General features: G+C 43.5%; 1 protein-coding gene across 3 annotated transcripts in view; it reads left to right on the forward strand.

The window, feature by feature from the left end:
* GPR155 (G protein-coupled receptor 155) overlaps positions 1-19,987 on the forward strand; it is a 444,365-nt gene that overhangs the window by 417,496 nt on the left and 6,882 nt on the right. Inside the window, exons 15-16 of one of the 3 annotated variants that reach the window (XM_085645260.1) lie at positions 7,755-7,895; positions 13,850-19,826. In XM_085645260.1, the coding sequence (XP_085501386.1) occupies positions 7,755-7,895; positions 13,850-14,078 (370 nt within the window). In that variant the 3' untranslated portion in view covers positions 14,079-19,826. Of the gene's footprint in view, positions 1-7,754; positions 7,896-13,796; positions 19,827-19,987 lie in introns of those variants that run through there. The other 2 variants (XM_085645261.1, XR_014978918.1) reach the window with 2 other exon arrangements.

Here is a 19,987-nt window from a genome sequence, read left to right on the forward strand (position 1 = left end):
CTGGGGAATATTCTAAGGTGAGAAATCTGCGGTTAGATAGAGTCTCTACCAGAAAAAGCATTAGCGAAGGTAAGTAACTTGCTCTTTATGCTAAGAAGCCAGCCAGAGCCTTTCTTATGACAATATTATATTCTGGACTCATACCATAAGCCATGAAATATATTTCTTTGTCTTTTTGCTACTACCCTTACTATTGTTGAAAGGGGCAATTGTTCCTACAATATCTTCAAAGGTCCTTATTTGCCATTGAATCCCATCCCCGGTCTCTTATTGCTAAAACATAGAGGAAGCATCACTTTCTGAGGAATGTCATACTCCTTCCTTCAGAGAAAAGTGAGCTTTAGTTACTTCATAGGTAAATATTACAATTTTATAGATATAGGAAAAGACAGGAAATAAAACAATTTCTTGGAAATAATCAAGTGAGGCACCTTATTTCTATCTGTAAACACTATCATGTAAATATAGATGGGTAGACGTCTAGTTTAACCTGATGGCACCTTTCTCCTTTAAGAGACTTGGCCCTATGAGATGGTGACCGATTGAAAGTAAGGTGAAGTTACTTTCCTGTAGTGGTTTGGCAATGTTTCCAGAATCTGGTAAACAAAAAAAGATTACAGTCAACTACAGCAATGCTATTGTCAACCTTTTTAAAAAATCTTTGATACTACATGCGGTAAAGAGTTGTTTTCGTATTGCTCACGAAAGTGGTGTGATAAACTATATATTAAACATTTATTCAAGACATGGTGAGTGTAAGACAGGTAAGCTAGTGGCTGTAAAAAAAACTGGTAAAGGCCAAAATAATTCTGGTTGAACCTCTATTTGCTTATGGTGAGAAATTCCCTAAATTAAATTCTGAAAGCTCTGTTAAAATGTTGAATTATTTGACTGAAAATGACTGCCTTTTAAGAATTTGTCAGTTTTTCACTTATGATAAATAGAGTGCCTCTGGGTTCTTTGAGCCACACGGTGTTCAACATCTATCTCACTTCCCTGGCCGAATTAGTAGAATCGTCCTCCTATTTGGCCATATAAAAGAAGAATGTCTGCTTAGGTGCTGACTTATGGTTTGTGTGTGAAAATAGACAAACTGTCTTTTATCACCTAAAACCCTCTCCGTTGTTGCCATTTGTTTGTTTTCACTTTGATCTCTCAGGAAGTTATTTAATTTCCTACCCTTTAAGACACGTAAGACAGTGATTCATGTCCTTATAACTTTGAGATGGGACTACGGTAATAGCCTGTATCTTGGCCTCCCTGACAAGCTGAGCAAGAATCTTCAATTGGTTCAAAATGCGTCTCCTTGGTTTAGCTTGCATATCCCTTAGAAAACGCATATTACTACGCATCTTCGCAAGCTGTACTGGTTACCAATCAAAAAGAGAATTCTTTTCAAAGGTCACATAATTTTACACCGAGCTTTTTATGGGCGGGGTCCACAGTATCCGATTAGAAAAACTAGGCACTACCAGCCTTCTAGATTCTTGCGTTCTGCCTCAACTTTGTTTGTCACCATCTTGAGGGATCGCTGGGTAAGACTTGGCGGACTGTCTTCGAAGGTTTTGGGTGGTGGTGAATGAAACCGGCTTCCCCTTTTCGCCCGTGCTGTTTCTCATGAACAGTCTTTTCATAAAGCTCTAAAACAGCACAGTAGCATGTCTTTTCACTATCCTTACTATGAGACTACAGTGCTGGGACACTCTTTGGAGTAGCAGTGCGCTTTACAAATTCCTCTCATTCATTCATTTATATTGCTTCGACTGAAGTGATACACTACACAGCTTTCCACAGATTGACATTTTATTTTAGCTCCTAACTGCCTAGAAAATATTATGTTCGAGGCATATGAGCTGCAGATTATACACTGTGCATAGTTTGCCATCTGGTGTTGGGCCCGGATGTTTGCAGTTTGTTTTTCCTCTTGGAAAGTCTTTGGAAGTCACGAGGTTGGTGACTCCTCCTTTGGTTCGTATTGCGCATGGGCTTCGGCTCCATCCTCAGATTGTTTTTTTCCGCCATCGGGCTCGGATGTAATACTTCGCGCTCCAGTTCCGAACTTTTCCAGTTCAACGATCGACGCAAAAATCCTCGCTCATCGAGATCCTTCAGATAATAAATCATCTTAATCACCTTCTCTTCGGCACTTCTTCGATTCCGGTCGTCGACTGCGGCCTTCGGGCCTATTCCGGCTCCGGTCTCGACTGATGGAAAGAACTCCCTTCAAGAAGTGCCCTCGATGTGGGTCCAAGTTTCTCCACACCGATCTTCATGAGGTGTGCAACCTCTGCCTCTCCCCTGAACACGAGGCCCGAGACTGTCCCGCCTGCAAGTCTTTTCGATCTAAAAAGACTATCCGAGATCGACGGGCTAGACGCAACATGGCGCACTCCTCAACCTCCGCTCCAGTCGACATCTTCGGGGACGACGTCGAAGCTCCGGGACAGCAGGACATCGAACAAGAGGACGACGACCTCGTCAGTGCTTCCGAGGCCGATGACTCAGATGTGGAGAAAATCACCCCGGCGCAGAGGGTCGTGAGTACAATACCCCCTCCCACACCGATACCCAAAAAGGCTTTGTCACACCTTCGCCTTCGGGCCTAGGCAAGACCAAGGATACTGCTTCTCACACCCCACCTTCGGGCCCGGTAAAGAAGCCTATTAAGCCTTCCGGCAGCTCGGGCTCGAGCCAGCTTACCAGCGGTACCGAAAAACACCCTTCGGCACCGAAGAAAAGATCGGCCTCCACCTCCACACCGAACCCAACACCAAAGCCTTCGGTGTCGAAACCTACCCTTCCGGTGCTGACGAAACATCACAAGGCCCTCGGCACCGACACTCCCGTGCCGAAGCCTTCTTCGGCGCCGACCAAAAAATCGGAGGCCCCAAAGAAGCACGGCTTAGACAAACCTAAAAAGCCGTCGGCCCTGAAAACTTCGGCGCCGACCGAACAACCAGTGTCGCAAGAACTTTTCACACCGGATCCTCTGCAAAAGACACTTACCAAGGATCCAAAAACTGGACATTTGGCACGGTCTTCAAAAAAGAGACACTTGGACAAACCAGCTCCACCTCCACCTCCAAAGAGGAAGGACACTGCTACCTCCCCTTTCAGAGTGCCTTCCCCACCTCATCCACTGTCCCCACCTCCACCTTCTCCACCCCTGCCTCATCGTTCTCCAACCTTGTCTCCAGTCCCAGACGATCTAGGAGACCCTTATTATGATCCAGCAGATGTGCCACAAGACCCCACCCCTACTGGATCTCCAGACCCATGGGACGACTATAACAATCCGGACATCCCAGATGTCCCACAGGATGATCTTTACCCATCTAGGCCATCCCCACCTGAAGATTCGTTAGGCTTTCATCACCTACTACAAAGGGCGGCACATTACCACGGGGTGGGGTTACATACTGACCCAGTGGAGGAAGATTTTCTCCTAGACACCTTCGATAATGCACATTGGTTACTCCCTTTAACATAGGTAGAATGGCAGTAGACCTAACATGCACCGGAGGTTTTTAAAGACCCAGTCAGGGCCAGGGTCCTAAACCCCCGTATAGCGAAAAAATACAAAGCCGCCCCCACAGACCCTTCATACATTAAAGGCCCTGCACCATTGGTTTCCCTAGTGGTATCTACAGCTAGGAAGCGCTCAAATTCTCAGGCGTCAGGCGAAGCACCACCACCTGACAAAGAGTCCAAGCTCCTAGACGCGTCAGGGAAGCGCACTGCCAATATATGGCGTATCGCCAACACGTAAGCGCTATTGGCCAGATACGACAGGGCGCATTATGATGAGTTAGAGACCATCATGCACCATCTCCCTGAAAAATACAAGAATAGGGCTAATGAACTGATCCAAGAGGGAAAAACAATAACTAATACCTCTATACGCTGTGCCCTAGATGCAGCAGATACAGCCTCCAGGGCCATAAACACCAGTGTCCTTCTCCGTCGCCATGCCTGGCTCAGAGTCTCAGGTTTTAAACCAGAGGTACAAGCCTCTATATTGAACCACCCATTCGACCAAGATCATCTATTTGGCCCAAAAGTTGATGAAGCCCTCGAAAAGATGAAAAAAGATACTGACACGTCGAAATCCATGGGAGCCCTACAGTCACACACTCCTAGGCGCTCTTTTCGCCGCTCTTCCTTTCGGGGCACGGGCAGGGGCTACTCCTCGGACAGTGCATCCACGTCCTACAAATCCCATCCTTAATCTACCTTCACAAAGGGTTACCAAAGAGGCGGATACAAAGGTAATAATAATAAAGGCAGAGGCAAGACAAATACCGCACGCTCTGCCACACCACCTACCCAATGACTTTCCCCTGCTCCCTCCAGACCATTCCACTCCGGTCGGGGGCAGAATACAACATTTCCCTCACGTCTGGGAGACAATCACCTCAGACAGATGGGTGACCCAAATTATTCATTCAGGGTATTGCCTAGAATTAGCATCTACCCCCCCAAACATTCCACCTAGGCAACGCCCTATGTCTCAAGAACATACTACATTACTAAAACAGGAGGTAATCGCCCTCCTGCAAAAACAAGCCATAGAGCAGGTCCCCATCAATCAACAAAGTTTAGGGGTCTACTCCCTGTACTTTCTGATTCCAAAGAGAGACGAGACTCTACGACCTATCCTAGATCTCAGACCTCTAAATACTTACATACATTCAGACCATTTTCACATGGTAACCCTTCAACAGGTTCTTCCACTCCTCTCCCAGAACGACTTCCCCACCACTCTGGACTTGAAAGACGCATACTTTCACATCCCAGTACACCAGGCTCATAGAAAGTACCTCAGATTTGTGGTGGACGGGCAACACTACCAGTTCAAGGTGCTCCCGTTCGGGGTAACAACAGCAACAAGGGTATTCACCAAGTGCCTAGCAGTAGTGGCTGCACACCTCAGAAGACAGCACATTCACGTCTTCCCATACTTGGACGACTGGCTAATAAAAGCCACGTCCTACGAACAATGTGTGCAACACACCGCCGCTACAATCCAACTGCTTCACCAGCTAGGCTTCACAGTGAACCACCAAAAGTCCCACCTGGTACCATCACACACAAAACAATACCTCGGTGCTACCATAGACACCTCAAAAGCCATAGCCTATCCCAATCCTGCCAGGATTGCAAACATACAGACTCTGCATCAGAAATTCATATTTCAACACTCTCTCCCAGCAAGAGTGTTTATGCAACTGATAGGGATGATGGCCTCTTGCATTTTCATAGTGCCCCATGCAAGACTCCAGATGCGTCCACTCCAAGAGTGTTTAGCGCGCCACTGGAACCAGGCCCAGGGGCAACTGACAGATCTGGTGTTGGTAGACGGTCGCACCCATCGCTCTCTGCAGTGGTGGAACACCACAAACCTTTCCAGAGGTCGACCGTTCCTGGACCCGGTTCCACAAATAATCCTGACAACAGACACATCGCTCTCCGGCTGGGGAGCTCATCTGTTACACCTCACAGTACAGGGCACATGGACGCCGCAACAGAAGTTACTCCACATCAACCATTTGGAGTTACTGGCAATCTTCCTCGCCCTAAAATCCTTCCAGAAGCAGATTTCAGGCAAGGCAGTCCTCATTCGCACAGACAACATGACTGCCATGTACTACATTCAAAAACAGGGGGGCACACACTCTCCACAGCTCTCTCAATTAGCACAGAGCATATGGAGATGGGCAATTCCACAGAAAATCTTTCTCCTGGCCCAACATGTCCCAGGAGTCCAAAACACCGTGGCAGATCTGCTCAGCAAACAAACGCGACAGATTCACAAATGGGAAATTCACCCACAGGTTCTTCACCCGTTCTTTCAGAAGTGGGGGCATCCACACATAGACCTATTCGCCACCCACGAAAACAAAAAATGCCCAAGCTTCGCCGCCAGATATCCACACCCATTGTCCAAAGGCAATGCGATATGGATGAACTGGTCAAACAAATTTGCATACGCTTTTCCACCTCTCCCACTAATTCCATTAGTGGTGCGAAAGCTACAACAGCATTCCCTGACACTGATCCTAGTGGCTCCAACATGGGCCAGACAACCGTGGTACACCACACTGCTGGAACTCTCGGTAGTACCACACCAAAAGCTACACCTCTCACCATGCCTCCTAATCCAGAACCATGGAGAGATCAGGCACCCGGACCCAGCTCAGCTCAACCTTGCGATCTGGCTCCTGAGGTCCTAGAATTCGGATACCTTAACCTTCCCCCTGATTGCATGAATATTATCAGGGAAGCTAGACGCCCTACTACTAGGGCATGCTATGCTGCAAAGTGGAAAAGATTTGTTGTTTACTGCCACAACAACACAATCCATCCTCTAAATGCGTCCATACAGCACATCATATGTTACTTGCTCCATCTACAAAGGTGTAACCTAGCATATACATCCATTCGGTTACACCTCGCAGCAATTGCTGCCTACTTACAGAACAGGCAGCACCTATCACTTTTCAGGGTGCCTGCCATCAAAGCCTTTATGGAAGGCCTCAAAAGAGTAATTCCACCCAGGGTACCACCCTCACCTGTCTGGAACTTGAATATAGTTCTCACAAGGCTAATGGGACCCCCTTTCAAACCATTACATAAATGTGAGCTGCAATTTCTCACATGGAAAATAGCATTCCTAGTGGCCATCACTTCCCTTAGAAGGGTTAGTGAAATACAAGCGCTCACCATACAGGAACCTTTTCTTCAAATGCATCAGAACAAGGTTGTACTCGGCACCAACCCAAAATTTCTACCCAAAGTCATTTCTCCCTTCCATCTAAACCAGTCGGTAGAATTACCAGTCTTTTTCTCACAACCTCAAACCGTTGCGGAAAGGGCTTTACACACACTGGATGTTAAAAGGGCCTTACTTTACTACATCCAAAGAAAACAACCTTTCAGAAAACCAAACAGCTATTTGTCTCTTTCTCTCCACCACATAAAGGCAACCCTATTTCTAAATCAGGGATAGCTAGGTGGATTGTAAAATGCATACAGATTTGCTACCACAAAGCAAAACGAACGCTATCTGTTCCCCCTAAAGCCCACTCTACAAGGAAGATAGGGGCTTCTATGGCTTTTCTAGGAAACATACCACTAGATGACATCTGCAAAGCAGTGACATGGTCAACACCGCACACTTTCACAAAACATTACTGTGTAGATGTGCAAACCAAGCAACAAGCTAGTGTGGGCCAGGCTGTACTAAAAACACTGTTCCAAATAACTGCAACGGATGCCGGTGGTCGCCGCTAGGGTTGGGTACTGCTATATAGTCTATGCACAGTGTATAATCTGCAGCTCATATGCCTCGAACGGAATATGCTACTTACCAGTATGCATTTGTTCTTGGCATGTAGAGCTGCAGATCTATACACGCCCACCCGGCTACCTGTATCCGTTCCAGTCTATCTTATTTAGATACAACACACGTGGGTTTCTTTACTGTTATTACTACGCTCCATCTTTCCCTGCTGGCGAAAAACAATCTGAGGATGGAGCCGAAGCCCATGCGCAATACGAGCCAAAGGAGGAGTCACCAACCTCGTGACTTCCAAAGACTGTCCAAGAGGATAAACAAACTGCAAACATCCGGGCCCAACACCAGATGGCGATCTATGCACAGTGTATAGATCTGCAGCTCTACATGCCAAGAACAGATGCATACTGGTAAGTAGCATATTCCTTATTGTGTTTACATTTATATTGTTTTCCAGTCTTGCATTCCTGTGGGGTGGAAGTGAAGTGCTAGCAGACACAGAAGGCTCTGCAGTCCCCGAAGAAATACGGATGACTTGTAACCAGTTCGTCAGTTATCATAAGGATCTCTGTGTAAGAAATGTTGTCAAAGAGAAGAGGTAGGTAATTTATCATAACTGCCTGTAAATAAAGTTTAATTTCTAAGATTTTTCAAAATTTGTTTTCATTAAGGTTTAAGATCCTATTACTCAAAAAACTAGGTCTTCCATGGTTCATTGTGCATGATCGTCAGTGAAACAACCGCCTTTTCAAAACAAATTTGAAATTGGTTTTAAAAATAAATGTAGCCGGGATTTAGTTATATTTATTTTAAGCCAGGACTAGGAGAGTTAGGCATGCATAGAATAATTTTGCTAAATGGCATTGGGTGTATTTTAATGCTATGGTGTAAGCCCCAAAAGAAATTAATAATTTATCTTCCCCAATAAAACAATTTCCAGAATCTGAGCTTATCCAACAGTCAACTTAGTAGACAGCATTGTGATATTGCTAGCACTGTCTTTTTAATCCAGCACTGCCACATAATGTCTTGACCACATAGCAGCAGTTTTACAATATTGCCACCGATCGCTTAGGAAAAGGTGCAGCCTAATTTACACAAATAAAATACACTTGTGGGTTTAATGATTTAATTATAATAAGTTAGTGGCTGTAACAGAGTGATTAGCATTTACCACGCCCATCAAATGAGGCACAATCGATTGATTCTGAAAGAAGGCCTCTGCTATTTGTACAGCATGAGATGTACACTCTTGGGTATCATGACACTAGGAATCCAGAAGCAGCAAAGCAGAGAAACAGGAGTTGCGAAACATACCTTGGGCTCAGCCAATATAAGACAAAATTGACAAAGATTTTCCCAATATTAACTGGCTCCTTTCAGGGGCACTATATTGTGTACTTAATGTAATATCAATTTTTACAACTATTTGTATCTAATATTAATACATCTTAGTAAGAGTGCTATAAAGTGTTAGGTCTGTTGCAACCTGTAATGCAGATGATGACAGCATTACTCTTCAGCAATTTGCCACTCTAATGAGGCAGAGCAAAGAACATCAATGGAAGAATAGAACATGCTGCAACTTGTACCCCCATGTGTTAAACCTGCCGAAGGAGGCCTCGTTATGTGGCTAAGGCACTTAGTTTGGCACCTATTTTTGACCTATTTGTAAGGTCTGAAATTTTGTGCATTACATACTTATATGGGCTTTTAGCCAGTCCTCTTCATTCATTGATTTGTTAGTGTGTCCTTCACATTTATTTGTGCCAACTACAACATGCAGCATTAGGCAGTTGGTCAGCCCACTTCAGCCATTTGCTCACGTCACTGTAACGGCATTCTGCCCTTTCTCAAGGAGCACATATGCACACAAAGTACTTTCCTTCCATGGCAATGTGTGCATTTACAGTTCGAAGAAATATATATGTATGTTTGCTTTTAGCCAGTGTATTTTTTTTTTCTTTAACATTGACGAAGCCCTGGCATTTTCCTCACAATGCAGTTTTGCAAAAACCATGATAAACAAAGCAAACATTGACAACTTGCACCAAAGCCAACCCTACTGGCTTTTCCAACTCTTGTTTCTGCATGACCTGGCTTTTACAATACATGTTGAGGCGCAAAACTATCTCAATTAATTTCAGTCCTCACTTAAATATTGTAATTTTCCTTTGTGCTATCCGTTCAAAGTGAAAACCGTTAGCTAAAGATTTGTAGCTTGAAACATGTTGGTATAGCCACATTGCGAAGAATTCTTGATCCTTTCCTCCATTTTTGAAGGACAACTGAAAAATAGTATTTAATTTATAAACGTGTGCCGACATCTGTCCGTCATTAACTTTATAAGTAAACTGCTGCTCAATCTTCTGAATCTCTAAACCTGCCCCTTGCTAGAACATGACATTCTGAATGATGGCCTCCCTAGAGAGAACCTCCCAATGGACACGTGTGTTGAATTACCTGCTGGACGTGTGCAGTAGAATGATCACTTATTCAAATGTTTCCTTAAACATTCTGATGATGGCATTAAATGAGTGCCATCTTTGCCATCTTTTTAAATGGAAAAGTGGAAACATCCAACATTTTGTTACATCATACGCCTGAATAAATGATGGAATACGGCCAATTATTATAGAATAGCAGTAGTTTTTTTTATCAAATCACTCGTACTTTGTATTAGTTGTCACCAACAAAGTGTGCCAAAGCACGTTAGTGTCAAGAAAAGCTTGATCTCAAAATTGATAGAACAACCTGATGATTGCTTATTTATTGCCTTTACTTGTATCTTATGCCATGCGGTTTGGCAACAACTTGGGATTTAGACTTTTAGATTTTCTTTTTATTAGTTCTGCTTTAATTCAGCACCTAAAACACCTTTTCTAGAAAGACATTGTCTCAAATATCTCCTGGACATAATTCAAACAAGAGGTCATACTTTTATAAATACAATGATAAACTGGTGTGAGGTTGAGGTATGATGGAAATTAAGTTGGTTTTCTTTAAGATGAACATGGATATAATTGAGTTCCTTTTTTCATTTAAACCAAAAATAACAATTGTGAATAATAACTGTCAATGTCCAAAAAGGTTTAAAATAAGTGTCATAATAGCTCAAATTGTGTATGTGCATGCATCCGTTTGTTGTGAGTAACCAATTTGCGTTTTGTTCTAGATATGAAAACCCTTTGCATGATTTGATATTGAATGTCTATTCTGCCCCTTCTTAAGTCTTTCCATCTTTTCTCTTATTTGCTTTTCACTCAAAATGCCTTCTCATTCTTTTATTTACCAGTGGCTGCCTAATGCAATCCGCTTTCTGCTTCTTTCCATTTTCCTAAAGTTATTTTACTCTTGCTTTGCCTTATTGTGCAGCTGCTAATTAAACAACTTTGTCTGCATCACCTCTAGAAACATGCACTCCTCGACTTTACACTGAGTTTAGATAACCTGACTGTGCTGCTCTCAAGGTAACTTCCACTTAATAGTTGTTCTTATTTTCCGAATTCCATAGAGTCCTTGATCACATTATATTGAACCACAATTTGAATGACTAGTTCTATAGCGTGGTAGGAAAGAGATGGAATAAATCTAGACCTTTTGACTCATTACATGGTATGAGGTTTCCACAAAGCAAAAGGTCGAACTCCAAACCCGAGCATGATAAAAACACAAAGCCTCTGTCTACAGAAAGTATTCAGCAGTAAATCATGGTCGCTTCGGGTCTCCTGGCCTCAAGGTAAATGAATGCATGGCTGCAGTCATATGTGTATATCCTGACATGTAGTTTACTCTGAGAACAGAGGGTCTGTCACCAGATTTTCAGTTGCCCCTTGATGTACTTAGCTCCATTCCATGATATAGAGCGAGTCATTCACACCCCATAGAGCGCACAACCTGCTTTCACTAGAGCAGAAATCCATGGCTCTGTGTGAAACACTCAATGACCTGACATGACATTGAGAGAGTATGTTCTACAGAACAATGGCATCGGAAGAAATGCGTATCTGTTCATTTGCAGCAACTATGAGAGGGAAGTTAAACAGGTTTTGTGAGTGAATTCAGTAGGTCAACAAGTAATCTAAATAGGTTTGAAAAATATTGATCCTTAATATATGAGGAGGTTTAATCTTGAAACTGCACCTAGTTGTGGGTGCTGTTGTAAGAAAAACCACATACATTACTAGATTTTGTAAGGTATACCCCCTTAACTGCAGATTTACAATTTGATGGCAGAAACTAAAATAAACTTTAGATGTTCTCAAGTTTTCTAAATAGGACAATCTATGTGTCAATTGCCAGGAAATTCTTTACCCAAAAATTTGAAATACATTAATGCAAGTAAACCTTCTTCTACTGTCTCCTAAATATCGTTGACAATGTTATGTTCTGGAGAGGCTACAGAGTTTAGCCTTTTACTTTTGATTGGCCCTAGAAAGAAAAGTTGAAATGCATGAATGCTCAAAATCTTTCCTAGAAGAGCTTTCAGTAGCACTGATTAAAGTGCCACCTCTTCCCCCCCCTTGCCCTAATGTAGTCTTCCTCTTCGGAGTTGGATTTACTGCCTTTGATATCAGAATGTAGTACATTGCTTTCTTACTCTGGAGTCATTCAAATCAGCAGTTGTTCTCAACAGAAACATGGTCGAGCATCCCTGGTGGTGGGTGACACTTTGTATCCTTTTCCTGGTGCAAATTTATTATCCCATTGGTCTTCTCAAATGTGGGTGCTTAAGACTTATTTCAGCAAGAGATCTTGTAAAAATGCAATTTAGGTACTAAGATCAGTACAATTTCTAATCCCCTCTACCCCACGTCCTCCAGAAAGAAAGGGCCCTTGCTGAACGATTACAGTGATTTTGAGATGTCAGGTGTAATGCCCCTAATGCACTCACAGGGCACTGGCTAGGAAGTGGAAGGGCTATTGTATGTCTGAAGCTTGAGTCTGCTCTCTGTGCTCAGTCCGGAGGTACTAGCTTTCTATGTGCTTCAAATATTGTTCTGTACTAGGCAAATTGAATAAGCAAACTCTTGTCATAAGAAACTTTGAAGAATTTAGAGGGAGTTGTGGAAATTACAAGCCATCTCAATACTTCAGCTTAGGTTTATTTGCATTATTTCCAAAGGACCTGAATCTGGCTTTCTTTGTATCACCAGTAACAGCTTGCCTACAGTGTAGAACTTAAAAAAATATTTGTCTTACTACATTTACTGTAATACTGAGATTTTCTTTGACTATCTCGCTAACATTTGAACAAAATCCTGCTCTCTCCTGTGATCACCTAAATAGTGGTTCAGCTCAAGGAGGGCAATTACTAGGGAGCTAAGTGATGGTGCCACCTCTAAGCTTTTGCTGTTGTAGTCCCAAATAAATGTGAAACGCTTTCACTATTGAGTGCTTTTTCTCTGTTTTGTATGCTCTGCTTATCAATGGCGTCTTGTCAACCCATTCGACTCTGTCACATAGTGTCATTTTTGTCTCTTATGTAAATCACAGTGTATTGCGTACTAGCAAGTAACTGCACAGCCTCCCCAGTAATATGCACAGTTTATGTATGGTGCAAGTAAACAGGTTAGATATTGACTGCTGTTCTGCCTCTGAAGAAGCCACAAATGCTGACCTAGTAGGTGTCATCACTGCAGTACCATGAGGACCATGTCTCAAAACTCTAAATCAGCATGGGAATGGGCTGATGCTGTTGATTTGTACATTACTTCTGCCCGGTTCCACACTCGAACACTTGTAAATCAGGGGAAATAATCACAGATCTTTCATAGCCTGCTTTGTGGCAGATTAGATCCAACCATTTTTCAACTACTCATGAAGAAAGGAAATTATTCTTTGTATTAAATCATTGAGATGTTTTTCTTGCAATGATGTGAAAAATAGAACATCAGGCCATAAATCCCGAACTGCGTTTTCGAACCCTGGAAAGCACAAACAAGTGAGGAAACCTAGTCACCCTCTAGATGTGGCCAGAATCAAAGCACGTATGTGGGGCTCAGATATTCCTTTGGTTGAGTATGTAACAGTTTTAGCCAGATTTTATTTTAGTAATCTACAAATGTAAGACATATGGAATTCTTCCGTATTGGAGTACCAAATTGTCGAAAGAAGACTAGGAAGGAAATTTGGGTTCTTCAGGGAACTTGAGTTAGCGGTGTACTTGACAACATTAGTTCTACAAAAATAACTAAACATATTATCAACATTGTTATCAATCAGTAACAAAAAAAAGTAGTAGGTAGGCACACAAATGGTCATATATGGAGTTTCTTGAAGGTGGAGAGGAAATCCAGCTCCCACAAAATCAAGAATACACAAGTTACTTTTTTTTAAACATCTAAGTGATTTTGTGTAGATATTTGATCAAAAGATATTCTGATGTTACATGCCTGTGATCCCAAGGATTATACTCTCTTCTCTAACATACTTTCTAACCCTCCTGCTGTCTTTCCCTTCCTGCACCTGTTTTTGCTTGCTTTTCCATATGTTATAGTGGCGATACCTGGTTTACAGAACATGTGGGTGAATCCTTACCTTGACATACAGGTGTGGCGCAAGAACCTCGGCAGGCATCTTCTGTGGCTGCGACCTGGTGAAGTGGCTTGTTCAAGTGGGCCTTGCTCCTGATCGTGGTGAGGCTACCAAATATGGCGAGCGATTGCTGAAAGGAGGTGTTATCCAGCATATCACAGGCGAATATGAATTTCGGGATGAGACCTTGTACTATCGCTTTACTACGAAGAGCCCAGCATGCACCAGAGCAGAATTATTTTGAGCCAGAGTCATGTATTGTTGTTCTGTGACGAGGAAAAGCATTGCATTCACAAAGAGTCAAGACATGACTCGTATTCTAAATGCAGCATAGCTTTTTCTTCTTACTGTGTTTTCTGTTAAGTATCCTTACACAAGTCTAAAATAATGCAATGGAACTACTTGCACCATCTATGATGATTTATTATGAAACCCAGATGTTATTGTATGGCCGCATGATGTTTTTCAAATTGCCAAAACGTGCGACAAGAGACAGATTAGAATAAATGCACTGTGAATGGATGTATGGAATTTTACTGTTGGTCTAGAGTTAAATCTTGTGCCAGCGTATGCAAGAATGTGGCAATATAATTATTGCACTCTCTCTGTATGGACAGTTGCCAGAGCCATTATAACATTTCCTGCACCTGCTGAGCGACCCTCATGAAAAGGCTCACAGCATATGCATCTAATCCATAGGGCCCAGGGATAAGATACCAAACTCTTAATGCAATAACAGGCATACACGGGACACACCCACTTTGAGGCCACGCCCATCGCAACAACTACAAATAGCGTGCTGAATACAAGCGTTGCACATAATACTGGAACCTCCTGAGGCTCAGCCGGGAGTAGTCTTTAGCGCTCGTTTTTCACCTTTTTTTAACTTGTCTAGAATTGATTTTAAAACACTCACCTAGCTTGCAGGCACCCGATTTCAGTGGTGCAGGCACCCCCACAACAGCGGAATTAGCGCTGAAGAGGGAGAATCACTGACTAACTTCTGCCGCCATCACCCACGCCCAGCCACGGGACTCCGACCCTGCCCTAGTAACCGCCCTCCCTCCAGGCTTCCAAATCACTCGGCAGGACCGACCTGAGGGGAGAGGAGGAGGTCTAGCAATCATTTATAAAGAACAGTTTCATTGCCGAGTTACTTCTGAAACCATTCCTGATTGTGAGAGCCTTGCCTTCAGTCTTGAACTTTCCCCCAATAACTGCTTCTCAGGAACACTTATCCATCGTCCCCCAGGCCCCCCTAAGCAATTCCACAATCTTCTCCCTTCGATTGTGGCGGAATGCATTAGTACCACTTCTAATTTCACTCGGTTAGGTGATCTCAACCTTCATTTTGATTCTGCACTGGACCATACAGTCACTACGCTCGTGGATGACTTAGCTGCTCTACAATTAACCCAACTTGTCAAAACCCCAACTCACGTTAAGGGCCACCTGTTGGACCCAGTGTTCAGCAACTGTGTTGACCTGGTAGCCGGACTACCAATTCCGCTCCCATGGACGGGTCCCCTTCACCTGGACCACACTTAAGCCCCCACCAACTGGACCCACTACAAGACTCACCAGAGCCTGGTCTCGCCTTTCAGTCGACGAATGGTCCATCAAGCTCGCCAGCAACCAACCCCTCTATAATGAGGACCCTGGTCTAGCCAACCAGGCTTACGAAGACTGGATCACACAAACTCTTGAAGACATCCTCCCTAAAAGTAAAACCACGCTGAAACGCTCCCACAAAACTGCCCCCTGGTACACGGAGGCTCTCAGGGAAAAGAAACGCCACTGCCGGAAAACCGACAGACGATGGCGTTTAGACTATTCTCCAGGAAATAAAAGTCGCTACCGAGAGTCAGTCAATGATTACAAAGCAGAAGTCAAAGCTGCTCAGGCTATATATACTTCTCGAACAGAATTATCCTAGCAAAATCAAAACCAAAAGAAATTTTTCAAATTGTGAAAAAACTTACCAAACCCCCACCTAGCCTGTACGAAACAAAATCCACTACTCATTGCAATAACGTAGCTGAGTTTTTCCACCAAAAAGTTAGCAAAATCTACTCATCCTTCCCCCCCATACTTACCACCCCTTCAGTCCAGACCAATACTATCATGGCAACCCCCCCCTTCAGCCTTCACCTACTCTGGACCACTTCCCCCTTCTGGATCTTGCAACCCTTGAGTCCGTGGCTCGGAAAGTAAAATCCGGTTCCCCTGACGATCCAGCCCCGCCAGACATCATAATGTCAGCATCCCAGATCACGCTGCCAACCATTAGGGATGTCCTGAACGTATCCATCACCTCCGGCACTGTCCCTCCTGTCTGGAAACGGGCCATGGTCCGAGCATTGTTAAAGAAACCCAATCTGGACCCCTTAGATTTCAGCAACTACCGGCCCATCTCCCTGCTCCCATGGGAGAGTAAAATCCTGGAAAGATACATTAATCTCCAACTGGTGAACTTCTTAGGAGACCACCAACTGTTAGACCCTACCCAAACGGGCTTCAGACCCAAACACGGAACCGAGTCCGCCCTCCTTATGGTCACTGAGGAATCCAGAAAAATCCTGGATCAAGGAGGATCAGTGGCAGTGATCCTCCTTGACCTCAGCGCGGTAATCGACACGGTCAGCCACGACACCCTGCTGTACCGCTTGTCTAGTGTCGGAATCAAGGACCAAGCCTGGCTCTGGTTCAAATCCTTCCTGGAGGACAGATCCTTTCGAGTATTCGATGGTGAGTCTGTATCCAATAGTAGACCACTAAGGTGTGGAGTCCCTCAGGGATCCTCTTTAAGCCCCACACTTTTCAACATCTATATGAGGCCATTGGCTGAGGTCGTCCGTCCATTTGGGGTCAAGATTATTTCTTACGCGGACGACACCCAGCTGGTGGTCTCATTGGCGCAGGAGGCCAACACGCCAATGTCAGGCGGACTTAGAGAGTGCCTAGAGGAAGTAAAGAACTGGATGTCCTCATCATCCCTCAAACTAAATGGGGACAAAACGGAGCTGATGCTCCTGGGCCCCTCCAACCCCAGCTTCTTCAACTCCTTTTGGCCCCCCTGTCTAGGCACCCCTCCAGCACCCAAGGACAACATCAAGAGCCTTGGGGTGTGGCTGGACAGTACCCTCTCATTCAACACTCAGGCCACAAAACTTTCAGCCACCTGTTTCGGCCTCCTCAGGACGTTAAAGAAAATCCTCCCCCTTCTACCCATGGAAGCAAAGCAGGTAGCTATCCAGGGTCTAATACAGTCTCGCTTAGACTTTAACAACGTGCTCTACCTTGGCGCTCCAGATTACACCGACTCCAGACAGTGCAGAACTGTGCGGCTCGCTCACTGCTTGAGCTTCCTCGCAGGCAATCAGTGAGAGCCGGTCTGGTCAGCCTTCATTGGCTGCCAGTGCGCCAGAGAATCCTTTTCAAGGCCATGTGCATTGCCCATCAGGCCTTCTGGGACACAGGTCCTGTGATTACTCGTGACTTAGTCACCCATTACCAACCCAACAGAAACCTTTGCTCAAGCCAGACTTTTATGGCTATGGCCCCAAGAATAAAAAAGACTAGGACTGGCGGCAGGACGTTCTCCTACAATGCCTCCAAGACCTGGAACACTCTTCCCCTACATCTTAGAGCCAACCCCAACCTCTCTTCATTCCGCAAGCAGTTAAAGACTATCCTATTTAACTCTCCCCACTAATTCTCTGCTAACCACTCTACGAGGTCTCCTCTGTTATTTTCTAGCGCTTGGACGCCCCTGGGCAGCAATTCGCGCTCTATAAATTTACATTCAATTCAATACATCGATAAACATCCATTAAATTTCATAGTGAAATGCATTGCGGCATCGGAAACATGTCGCTAATTCTGTCCATAATGTTCTTGTGTCCAAAAGTCCTACTGCTATGTTGCGTTATAGCAGTCCCTTCAAGTACGTGGAGGAGGATAAGAAGGGATTTTCTTTTTTCTGTGGTTAAAGCCTGCCTTAGTAAATATGTTAACCTTAAAGGAATATCTACTGCAAGCATCTACCTGGAAGAAACATACATAATAAAATCAACCTAGTTCATCAAATCTCCCCGCAGTAGCACCAGGGCCTAGATGTATAAATCTTTCATGTAACGGCGCAGCAAGACACCTTGCCGCGCTGCGTGAAAGGGCAGGAATGTGCCATATTTAACATTATATGGCACATTCCTCTCCGCTCCTTGCGCTGGCATATAATTTGCTACCTTGCGCCAATGCAGGCACCCCTGTACCGTTGAAAGGGTGCCTGTGTTGTAGGCATGATTGTTTTTGTGCTGGAAGGAACACCTTCCTGCACAAAAGAAATCCTTTTTCTACTTGTGCTGCAAAATGCAGAACACATAGAGAAAAACAAGAAAAAATAAACCTATTTCTATTTTTTACGCCTTCCCTGGGAAGGCATAGCATTTTTACGCATTCCCAGGTCTATCACTCTTGTTAAATCTTGAAATGTACAAAAATCCATGAATGGATGGATGGATGCGTGGGAACACCCACACTCCATCCATGGAACACCACCCTAGAGTAGAGTAACTCAAGGCAGTGACTTGAGCAGCTTTGCGTTACTCCAGATTTACAGAGCACCAGAGGGTCACGCAAAGTGGCCTTGCTTGGTAAATCGGACATTAGTGTTGCATTGGACTTGCGATACCTTGCAGTACTAGGATGTATCTCTCCCCAAATTCCTGTCTAATCTACAGACTCAGGATACTTAGTTATGGTTTGTAAGTATTTAAAACCAGCTCTCTAGCTTTAGCCCACTGGATTGGTCATGTACAACTGCACTCTATAAAATGATTGCGAATACCTAACGTGCTATAATGATGATGTGAGGTGAGTAACATAAGGCATGATAATGGTAGATAAAAGAACTCATCAAATTTGATAGACCTTATCAATTGCGATATTTTTTTTTAAAGTTAATTACAAGTTTAAAAAAACATCAATTCTCATCAGATTTTCACTAAAGGAGTCACCAATGCACAGGGAGCCTCTACCATAGGAAGAGTCTGATAAGATATTAAACTTTGTAAGAGTTGGTATCTTGATAAGGTGTTTTTACTCCTGCTAAGTTCAGTGAAATAATACGAAATAGTGCTGCTCTATTGCTTGACTACAGTTGGGTGGTTAGAGTGTTTTGAGAATTCAGGACACAATTTGTTCAGATGTTAAAAAAAAAATTCAAAACGTGTGCGACTTTCCCAAGGTATTCAGTTAACACTTTTATAATGTGATGAGATAAAATCAAAATGCAGTTTTCCAATGTGACTGATATAAATGCAATCGTTTGCTAGGTACTTTTGACTACACTCTATCCCTGTAGGGCAGCTTTCCTGTATTTAAATAAATGAGTGTGTGTGGGTATGTGTGCGTGTGTTTTGTTCTGCATGTCTGTCGAAGCAGGGTCTGTTTTGTTGAATAAATTGTTGAATGATAGTGTTTCTTTAGACATGTCTTTGGAAGCCTACAGAACAATGCGCACAACGATTGAAATGAATTGCTCCAGAACCTGCAAAGTGTACATTAATTTATGGTTATTTATGTGTTTTAAATTTCGTGTGAGCTGGATGGATACTGTTAACTCTTTAGATCAACAGTACTTCAGAGATGTGTAACAAGTGCAGCAACTGGACACTTAAGAAAAGTGACAAATATCTACTGTATTTGTAAATAGAACACCAAAAACATTTGCCTTTAACCTGCCAGTCACGCCATTCCTTATTAACCTTTGTAGATTATAAAAGGCTAAGAAATATTATGTGCATGAAAGTGTTTTTTTTTTTTTTAAGTCTGTGTTTGCCAAGACTTCATTGCGAATAGAGTGCTGTGTGAGGAACAAGATGGTGAGCAAAATAATTGTTCATCACCTGTGAGTGGTGAATTCAAGCTGTACAATTCAGTGACAGTAAAAGATTAAATGGAAACGTAATAAAATATTACAGTTATACAAGACTCTGTATTTTTATTCTCTATTAAATCTACTACTCCAGTGGCTCTTAACTTGTGGTCCGAGGACATCTGGGGGTCTTCGAAACCTACTATGGGTGTCTGACAGCTTATGTTAAGTTACAGCAAATTTGTAAAGCGTGTGTACAGCAAAAAAGTTTCATG

The sequence above is a fragment of the Triturus cristatus genome, chromosome 3_1 (genome assembly GCF_964204655.1).
Source record: "Triturus cristatus chromosome 3_1, aTriCri1.1, whole genome shotgun sequence".
Taxonomy (NCBI): domain Eukaryota; kingdom Metazoa; phylum Chordata; class Amphibia; order Caudata; family Salamandridae; genus Triturus; species Triturus cristatus.